Source organism: Pinus tabuliformis, chromosome X (assembly GCF_031772625.1).
Source record: "Pinus tabuliformis cultivar Carrire ecotype Pingquan chromosome X, CPIR1, whole genome shotgun sequence".
In the NCBI taxonomy this organism is placed as follows: Eukaryota; Viridiplantae; Streptophyta; class Pinopsida; order Pinales; family Pinaceae; genus Pinus; species Pinus tabuliformis.
In genome coordinates, this window is record NC_142308.1 from 1,139,381,975 (window position 1) to 1,139,392,771 (window position 10,797).

At 31.2% G+C, this 10,797-nt stretch overlaps 1 protein-coding gene across 1 annotated transcript; it reads right to left on the bottom strand.

Moving 5' to 3' along the window:
- Positions 1-8,312: 8,312 nt before the first annotated feature.
- On the bottom strand, positions 8,313-10,545 carry LOC149143858 (cysteine-rich receptor-like protein kinase 43). Its single transcript, XM_089451967.1, has 5 exons — positions 10,417-10,545; positions 10,059-10,269; positions 9,695-9,929; positions 9,129-9,279; positions 8,313-8,870 (listed from the first exon to the last, which is right to left on the bottom strand). Exons 1-5 carry the CDS (start codon positions 10,543-10,545, stop codon positions 8,490-8,492), a joined length of 1,107 nt encoding a protein of 368 aa, XP_089308093.1. The 3' UTR covers positions 8,313-8,489.
- Positions 10,546-10,797: the final 252 nt, after the last annotated feature.

Consider the following 10,797-nt stretch of genomic DNA (forward strand, 5'->3'; position numbering starts at 1 on the left):
CTTTCTATTTAAGCTATTTATCTAGTTCTTCCATTATATACATGAGGATCTAACCTGACATAACTCATGAATTATTTCAGATGACTCTGCTATGGCATATCATCTCCTATGCCTTACACCTCAAATTGTGTGTGCACTTGCAAATGGTACTTCATGCACAATCTTTATTTTAGTTGATGTGTTATATTCTCATGTGTAGTTTTCTTGCTTAGACATGGTTTCCTATGCTCATGTGTAGTTTTCTTGCTTAGACATGGTTTCCTATTCTCATGTTTAGGTTTCTTGCTTAGACATGTCGTGATGATTTCCTACCTAGTTGTGAACATGTTAAACATTGGATGATCTCTTATAACACTTCTTAACAATAAGATTTTATTATTCTGTTTTGTTATACCATGGCAAGACATAATTGTCCTTAGGAGTTGCCAATACTTGGGCCAAGTTGTAATACTGGAGATGTCATTGAGTTATTGTACTTCATATCCTAAACAGACTTAACATTTTCCCTTTTTCCTATTCAATGTCATCTCATTTCATAAAAATATAGTATTCCCATTCATATTCAGTGTATCATACGTCATCCAACAAGATCTAGTCAAGCGAATTGAAGAACAATGTGAACCTAAGCCAAAGAAAGACAAAAAATATTAAAGGTGAAGAGCGTGAAAGTTAAAAGTTAAAATATAATAAAGCTAGACCAATACCACCTCATTAAAAATGTCTTCACCCCAAAGTCCTATATTGTGCATATAGAAAGAAAAGTCTAAGAGATCAAAGAAAAAATACAAAGGGGTAATAAAATAAAGTTCCAATGTGGTAACTCTAAGAAAAGTTGCCACTTAAGAGCTTGTAAATGAAAATAATGAAGATTCCTGTCTAGTCAATTTAATGTCTTAAATTTCTCTACATAAATTATCAATCCGGGTATCGTAAACTAATGAAGTGTGGTGCACCATATGTGCTTAGTTAACCTTTTTCTTACTTCGTTGTTTTATAGATTTTATTTTGTTTTGGGGTTTTGTTTTTGTTGATCTCCTAAAGTGTCTAATGCAGATGGAAATCCTATTCTAAGGTCTTAAGAATACTTTTAAAGGTCAGGTATGGATGTATATTTGAAGACAAGGTTTATGTCCCTAATGGTAACTTCCAAAACTTAGCACTTCAAAACATCTCAAAACATGTTATTGATGGAATTAGTACTTAAACAAAAGTGTAAATATGCAGCTACTTAAATCAAACAAAAGATGAAATGTTGATCATGAAATCACTGTCTCTGCTGCTTGTCTAAATACGGAAATAAAAGTTAAGCTATTGCACTCAAAGAAATTAAAAATTGCAAGGAAAGTAAAACTAAAATCAAATTACACATTCATAATTCGATCCCTCGCCAGTAGTCCTGCTATGGCTTTCAGAGGTAACCATCAATGATATGAGCAATTTAATATCTAATTGCAGAAAAGTAAAACTAAAATCAAATTACACATTCATAATTCGATCCCTCGCCAGTAGTCCCGCTATGGCTTTCGGAGGTAACCGTCAATGAAATGAGCAATCCAATATTTAATGCAGAAAAGTAAACTAAAATCAAATCACACATTCATAATTCGATCCCTTGGTAGTAGTCCCGCTATGGCTTTCGGAGGTAACCATCAATGAAATGAGCAATCCAATATCTAATTGCAGAAAAGTAAACTAAAATTAAATCACACATTCATAATTCGATCCCTCGCCAGTAGTCCCGCTATGGCTTTCGGAGGTAACCGTCAATGAAATGAGCAATCCAATATCTAATTGCAGAAAAGTAAACTAAAATCAAATCACAACATTCGTATTTCGATTCCTCACCAGTTAGTCTCGCTATGGCTTTCGGAGGTAATCATCAATGACATGAGCAAGTTGATTTCTAAACTAACTAACAAAGCAAGTAAAAAAGACTGAAATCAAAACAAAACTAGAATTAAAAAAACTAAGAAAAGCAAAGTCAGCAGAGAGGTTAATCTCATGTCACTAGTTGATGCAAAAACATATAAAGAAAAACTAATCTACAATCAACCGATTGAACACACTTACATGAATTAAAATTGCATGAATGGAAAATCTAAACTATCAAACTTAAAAGCAATTAAATGACATAATGAAATCAAAGTAAAATTACAAAATGAAATCTACTCTACCTTACATTCTAATGTGCTCCATGACATCTACTTCACATCTCCTTCCATGTTGAGAACATCAAAGCTTTATTCAAATTCTTCAAAATTACAAAGTACAACAAAGCTCTCCAAAGCTTTCAAAAGCTATCAAGGAAGAACTACAAACTCCAAGCTAAAGAACTAACAAGCCAAGACTTAAGAACTCCAAGCTCTAAGCTAAAAAATGAAGGAGAAAGATCTCCTATTTATACAAAAAGTTGATAAGCCATCTCATTAATGAGAGTCCATGAATCTCTCCCTCTACCTCTAGGGTCCTAATCAAAATAGGAACTGATAAGACACATGTCTTCTTAGAGTTACAGTATAATTAGGAGATGTGACACATATCCTCATGATTCCATGATTCTTTCCACTCAAATTCGAATTTGGCCTTAGAGTGCCACATAAGGGTCTTCTAGAAGCCTCCTTTCAACCTACACATGTCAACAATCTCAACCCACTTGTTAGGTATAAGCATGTGCACATTATTTTATAATTTTTAACCACAAATTCACTTAAAAAGACTAAGAATTAATTAATTTTGGAAAAACATAAATGTGGCCCAATGATAATGAAAGTGGGATGAATGTGGTGACATAGTAGTGAAATGGAGGTGATATAATGGACATAATAGTGAAAGTGTAATGGAAATGAATGACTTTTTCAAGACTCAACAATTCCTAGCTATTGAAAGCTAGTTGGACCAATTAAAATACCTTTTACATCATTAAATATGAATTTTAGGGTCAATACATGAAGTTTCCTCCTCTTCACATAAATTATTCATCATTTTTACCTATCTTTAACCAAATGAACTAAGAAATACCTCTTGCTTTAGAAGTTATCACATGTAATAGGGATAAGGATGTCCCATCATGGTAAAATGTAACACCCTCCTCCCACATCTACCCAAGCAACTGGCCAGCCGGGGTGAACATGCGACGAGAGGCCACTATGATATGATTCGACCTCCTGAGTCACATTAAGGAAGTGGAACTGACAGAAACACACCATACAGACATTCAACATCATCAACAGAACCTTCAGAAGACAAGTCAACCACTCAGATAGCTCATCCCTAGGTCCCACTATTGTTTTAGGTCTCTTGGGCCATAGTCTCTCTCATTCTATGGGAAAGGGAGTGACTAACAACCTAAAGTCACTCTCACAGGTCTGTCTGCTAGTGATTGTGGACCAGAATTGGCAGTGTTGTGCTAGCGACTCTCGGGATTTGAGCCACCTTTTCAGGCCCAGAGCCCAGGACACTTCCCAAAACTAATCCATCTCTTAAAATCAGTAAAGCAACATGAAAATGAAAGTACTAAAGCCAAAACTTGTTCAAGAGCTTGACTGGATCCCTACTAGCCATGACAAGCATTTCGTCAAACATATCATCGACATGTAACCTACAGGTGTAAACAACAAAATTAAGTGTAGGGATCTCGTACTTATCTGAGAATCGCTATGAACCATTGTTCCCTCATGCCATTTGTTGCATTATCATCTATTAGGTCATAGACACATTATCCATTCACATACAGGTAAAAACATGCTGAGAGCCATACATAGTTGTTGTCATAAAATATACATATAACCAACATAATAGGAACATAAATACAATAAACATATCAGTGATCAAATCCATAAATACATCAGTACCTTTGCACATGAAAATCAATGGAATGGATTTCTCATTAATGAATGCAATGAACCAATCGAAGATGGGACTACCACGTTCCACCCAACTGTAGAATGGCTGAGCCAAATCTCTCTTCAACCATTCACCCTCGTGCCATATTCCAAGCATGAATGTGGGATCTCATACACTAGTAAAAAATAGCTAATTAGTTACTAAAAAAACGACTAAAATTTGTATATAAATGACTATTTTTCGGTTAGGGAGGAATACCTAGTCACATAAGTTTCGAAAAATCAATTGCATAGAGATAATAGGGTTTCGTGAATACATGAAACATCTTTAATTGGAAGAATGTTGATTCATGAGACTTGCCATTATTTCACATTTTTTAACCATCTCTTAGTAGGTTTTTTCTTGACTTTTAATCTTTTTTCACATCCCTGTGACTATGTTTTACTTTTTAGGATGAATATTTTTTTATATATTGATTTTAGTATTTAAAATGATTTTATGATTAAATATTATAAAAATAACATGTTTTTAATTATTTTTGAAAGTTTGGGAGATATATAATGAGGAAAAGATGACATAATATATTGAGCATATAATAAAGACAAAAGAGTTTTGATATTGGCAATTTTAAAAATATTGAGTTCAAAGTTAATGAAAAAATATAGAAGGGTATAAAAAATGTTAATGAAAAAATGGATACCTACAATATCTAGTGAGACTAGAGATTTTTAAAATTTAGAAGGTGTATTGAGTTCATATTAGTAGGGAGTTAAATAATGTGATTTTTATAGGAAATTTTCAAGATGTATTCAAATTAAGGGTATTGTTTAGTATTCCACGAATGCATGTGATAAACAGCCATAAAATAACATTGAAACTTTTTTATTTAAATATCATGAAGATATTCATGAGAGGATGTTTACAGATATTTATAGATACTTGTTAATTATTAGCAAACAATTGTAACCACATGAGAGATGTAGATATGAATTTGTTGCTAATCTTAGTTCCAAAGCAAGTTTTTGTATAAATAAGAGTGTCTTCCTCATTCCAAAGAGAGGACTCTTGGAGAATATGTCCAACATATGATAAAATATTATACTTTTTTTAATATTTCCTTTCACATATATTGTCATCCTTTACTTTTAGATGTAAAATGTTTTAATTTTTGTTTATGATATTATAGAATAGTTTACTACTATATTTTTGGGAGAATTAAGCTCAACTACAAATAGATCATGGCCTTTTATTTCATGTTATGTTTGTTTATCAATTTTATGCAATTTCATTTCATGGTTAGCTTTTCCATTGATGCATGTCTGGTGTGTGTTTTTATCATAGCTAACTAACAACAAGATAAATAAATCATGGAAAATTGTGCTAAGAGATAACGTATTAACAAAAAGATCCCTACCTAGTAGCATGATTGAGACAAGCACATGACCATTATCAAGAGTGCTTAAGCTTGGTTTTATTTATGAAGTTTGGTTTGATTCATTTCCATAGCTAGTCTCATTAAATTCTATTATGAAATATACCAAAATGGAGTCTACAAGTTGATTTAGAACCTTGGTTGATAAATGAAAGTATATTTCAATGATTAATTTGTTTTTTCATATAGTATATTTCATTTTAATATCCTTTAATTGAACTAAATTATGGAATATATCAAAACAAGTATTGTTGTAGAAAGTTTCATATCTTGAACATTGAACACTTAACTATAACATGATTTGCAATGTTAGTTGATATAGTAAGATATCATGATTTTTTTTTAGTTTAACTAATTCATTTCACAAGTTTTAGCTTCAATAGAATAATTATTACATAGTTTAAGTATATCGTATTACATATAATCTAATTCTGCATATACAATATTTGCATTTCACACGTTTTACATATAATATAATTCTGCACATACAATATTTGCATTTCACACATTTACGAACCTAAGTTGAAAATTAATGTCTAATATTATGCAAATAAATTACATGACAATCAACACATCAATATTAGGTTTTAACTAAGATGTAATGATTTTTTACTATTTCTGGAGTGCATTGGATTTGGTTAGATGTAAATGGGAGCGCATGGGAGATAAAGAAAAGTGAAATAAAGTGAAATTTTTTATATGGCTACTAATTATGGTTGTTATCAAGCTTAGAGGAAGTTCCTCAACATTCGCATGGATTACATAATTTTCTAAAGCTAGCCTTTCTCCATTTTCTTAATTGTCCAAAAATAAAATGCCTCAATTTGTATTTCAGATACAAACTTTCAATAGAATAAGTATTATATAGTTTAGGTAGAACATATTACAAATGATCTAATTCTACACCTACACTGTTTGCATTTCACAAGTTTAATGTATAATACTTATGCAAATAAATTAAGTGACAAACAATGCACTAATGTCCTAATAGGTTTTGACTAAGGTGCAAAGTTTTTAAACAATTCCTAGTGTGCATTCGATTTGACTAAATGTAAATGAGGCAATATGGGAGATGAAGGAGTACGTAATTTTTGATATGGCTACTAGGTTAGAGGAAAATCCTCAACATTCACATAGATTAACCTAATTTTTGAAAGCTAACATCCTTAGATTTTTTCAATTGTTTAAACACAAAATGTCTCAGTTTATATAATTTGTATTTCAAAATTTCCTAAAATGCCTAATTCCCATAATTTTTTATTTTTTAATATATTATTGCAAAAAACAATTAAGTAATTTTATTTATATTTTTTTAATATATTATTGCAAATAACAATTAATAACTTAATGTTGCTCCTATTCTATTATGTTTTTATTTTAATTCTTGAAAATATATCTGACATTAGTCCTCTGACGTACATGTTTCTTCATTACTGGGCATTGAAAATGAGGAAGTTTACCATAAATGATACAAACGTAAAGGTATTTTTATTGGATAATGTAAATATGAATTTTTTTTTTTTTTCAATAACAATGTGTTGTTATAATATTCTTATACTTTTGAACAAAACAAGTTATAAACTAAAGAAACAAATACAAAAATGGCATAAGATAGCTACACAAAAATGACATATATAGTGTGATTGAATAAGCATCTTTATGCTCTTGGTTAAGCATTCCACACTATATTATGTTTATATTGGAAAATAAATTGATTATTATATAAAATTTTAAAATACGCATATTGATTTTATTGTAAATTTTTCATATATCTTCCAATTTTTATAATTTTAAATAAAATTAAAATCATAAATATAAAACAATAATAAATTTATTATAATATGAAATAATAACATTTATATATTTAAAAATATTATTTTTCTTCCTAATTAATAAACAATATAATTGAATAAAAAAACCTAAAATATAATCAAATTAATTAATTAATTTAAATTAAAAATATAAACAAATAATTATAATATTAATATGATTCAAAAAAATTGATACCATTATTTTCCACTTAATGTTGTATCAAAAAAATAGCCAAAAATATTAATTATCTTTCTAATTATAATATAAAAACCTAAACTATAACTCAATTAATTAATTTAAATTAAAAATATAAAAATTAATTATAATATAAAAAATAAAAAATATAAATGTGAGCCATTACTTTCCACCTAATTTTAAGGCTAAAAGCAGGCAAACAAAAACCTTATTAATTATTCAAAACAATAGGTTCCTTTTCTATTGTTATTGTTATTCTAATATATGAAAATACCTTATTAATTATTCAAAACAATAGGTTCCTTTTCTATTGTTATTGTTATTCTAATATATGAAAATAGTTCTTGATGGCAGTTTTAATGAGTTTGAATATGAAATAAATAGAAGTTCCCACAAAATCATATATGAAAATCTGCTATTAAATAAGGCTCTATTGTCACTCTTATTGATTGGATGTTGTCTATTCACTCAAAACACAATTCTTTCCCATTATATGTTGTTTAAAATTGTTTATTTTATTATATTATATGAAGTTTTGCTCTAATAATTAATTATAATTTTTATGATAAAATAAAATAAAAATAGTATATAATATGAAATTTATATTACAGTTAATATATATCGATTGAAATACTGTTGATGTTATCTGTTATTTCTACGCCCAAAAATTTGATTTATAAACATTAAAAATATCTATTTAAATAGAAAATATAGAAAATACCTATAAAAAAAAATATAGAAAACACCAATAAAAAACACTTATCAACATTGAAAAAATATAATGATTTTACATGAGACATTATGTTCAGTTTTGACATAAATATTACGAAATTTATATTGGAGTTGTCTATAATGAGACTTTATGGAGATTCCGGATCTTGATTTGTTGTAGTTAAAATGGTTTTTCAACTGCATATTTGGATTCAACACCCTGGAAAACCCCTGGGACGCTTTGATTGTGCAGAAACTAGCTATCAAACTTGCGATTCCAATAAATTGCTACCGGATTTTAACCAGAAAAACCCACCGGAAAAACTTCCAAAAAATCGCATTATAGACAACTGCATTTATATTTCTCTTACCGAATCCTCACAATAACTAAATATCAGCGTACTACTTTCAACAAGAACCTCGTTACTTCTAATCGCGGTATTAAACTTGCAGTATCGGCAAGAACCATGAATAAGTCTGGTTCATAAATCAATCTTTACCTGGGTTCTAACACAGAAATTGAAACGTTGGCATTAGATGCTATTGAAACGTTGGCATTAGATGCTAAAGTAGTGTGGGATGAAGATGATGCAGTGGGTGCAGATGTATGGGACGATCCATGACGTGAGGAGCCGGGATTGTTGGAGGCAGCCACAGAACTCACAAAAGCAGGTTTCGTGGGATCTGGTAACATTATTGTCCCCGTTGAAAGCATCAAGTTCACTGTAGACATTGATGGACGAAGTAATGGGTCGGCTTGTGTACATAGCAATGCAACTTGGACGCATCTCAAGACTTCTGTCTGATCGCCGCAGGTTTCATTTATTACTGCATCAACAATGGCCTCAATGTTTCCTCGTGTATATAATCCCCATGTCTGCATAATCACATCACATCGTGAAATTGAGAAAATATATAAGTGGTCATTAAGATCGACCACTAGTTTATGATGAATTGCAGAAAGTAATAGATGCGGATTATGCATATACTATAATCATGTCAAAACAGATCAGGATCGGATCAATAATCTTCAATCTCATATGACTTCGCTAAACAATCTATGGAGCAACTAAAGAACATGGTCCCGATAACGTGGATGTTGTCAATTGGAAATATAATGGAAACGCTATCTTACCCATTGTAAAAGGATCTGCATTTCAGGTGGTAAATTAAAATCCATGTTTCTTTTTCCACTTATAAGTTCCAGAAGAAGAATCCCAAAACTATATACATCAGCTTTAGCAGACAGTTGCCCATGCATCGCATACTCTGGTGCCATATACCCTCTGCAAATAACAATTCCACTTTATAAATACCTCTTCAATCTTTAAAAGAAAAAGTGTACTTAATCTTAGGAAAGATAAGTAGTGCAATGCCATTAATATAAATCGTTTAATAAGTATGCCTGTATTTTAATTCCACTACGTTTTTTTCCCTTGGTTGAGCATATCCTATTTTAGGTAGTTTTGTTCAAAATTTAACATGAATTTGTGGCAATTGCAATTTTGACTTAGGTAGTCTGTGTAATTCGAGTGTTCTAAATGTTATTTAAGGTGCTGAATCTAATTCTTCAGCACCTTTTACAAACTTATAATCTAAAATATTAAATCTTAAAATGGTTAGACAGCCTTTCTGAAACAAAACAGTATAATACTAAAAAGTAGTTAATGTAACCGAGTGATGCATGGTGCAAAGTTTCACCGAGTTCCCGCAATTCCTGTGCCCACAGAAGTTTCATCTTCCTCAAAGAGTCTTGCCAATCCGAAATCTGCTATCTTGGGATTCAAGTTTTTGTCCAACAAAATGTTGCTGGCTTTAATATCCCGATGGATAATCCGGAGATGAGAATCCTCGTGCAAGTAGAGAAGCCCTCGAGTTATACCAAGTATGATGTTATAACGCTTCTTCCAATCAAGTTGCATGCATCTATCTGGATCTGTATCGACCATGCAGGAAAATAAATTATCACAACCGACATAAATTATGTATAAACATTTGGGGGAATGATTTCCATTACCGACATTAATGTTTCACTTTGCCTTCAACAAAAATGAAGGAGACTCACCGAATAGAATTTTATCAAGGCTGTTATTGGGTAAGTACTCATAAACCAGCAACCTTTCTGATCCCGCTTCGCAACAGCCAAGTAATTTCACCAGATTTCGATGTTGAACTTTTGCCACCAACTTAACTTCATTCAAAAATTCCTTCTTGCCTTGCCTGGATTCTAAGGACAGCTTTTTCACTGCTATCTCTTTACCCTCTGGAGTAGTTCCCTGAGAGATTGAGAGAAAATGGTTATGGAGATTTTGTGAAGAAGTACTATAAATTATCCATCTATACTTACTCTGGTGCCGGCGACCATATGTAAGATCTTTTAAAACCTTCCAAAACAGAATGGATGTTTACGAAAAGTACGTTACCTTGTATACAGCACCAAATCCTCCCTGCCCAAGCTTGTTATTATCATGAAAATTTTCTGTTGCAGCTATCAATGTTTCCATTTCAAACACTGTGAAAGCTCTGGACAGGCTGGGAATGTTAAGCTCCATTAAGTTTTTCCCAACTGCTGCCTACAATTACGGAAGTGAATTGTAGTCATTTCCTTAATTTTTGGAAACCAACTGCAGTAATTTCCTTAAATTACGGAAATCAACTGCAGTTAATTAATTTCTTGTTGGGAGCTTCTGAAGTGGTCCATTACTCTATCTCTCTACCATGATCTATGGAACACGTGACACATAGCCAACAGAAGCTTGATGGAAGCTTGGCTATATATTTTTCTGTTTGGTCCCCAAGCTTGC

Bases quoted from the DNA above. Each gene is read 5' to 3' on its own strand.
- LOC149143858 (XM_089451967.1), bottom strand. From the start codon at position 10,545: ATGGAGCTTAACATTCCCAGCCTGTCCAGAGCTTTCACAGTGTTTGAA. The intron at 9,930-10,058 runs GTGAGTCTCCTT...TGGTCGATACAG, and splicing joins CCTTGATAAAATTCTATTCG to ATCCAGATAGATGCATGCAA. The intron at 8,871-9,128 runs GTAAGATAGCGT...GTGATTATGCAG, and splicing joins TGCAGATCCTTTTACAATGG to ACATGGGGATTATATACACG.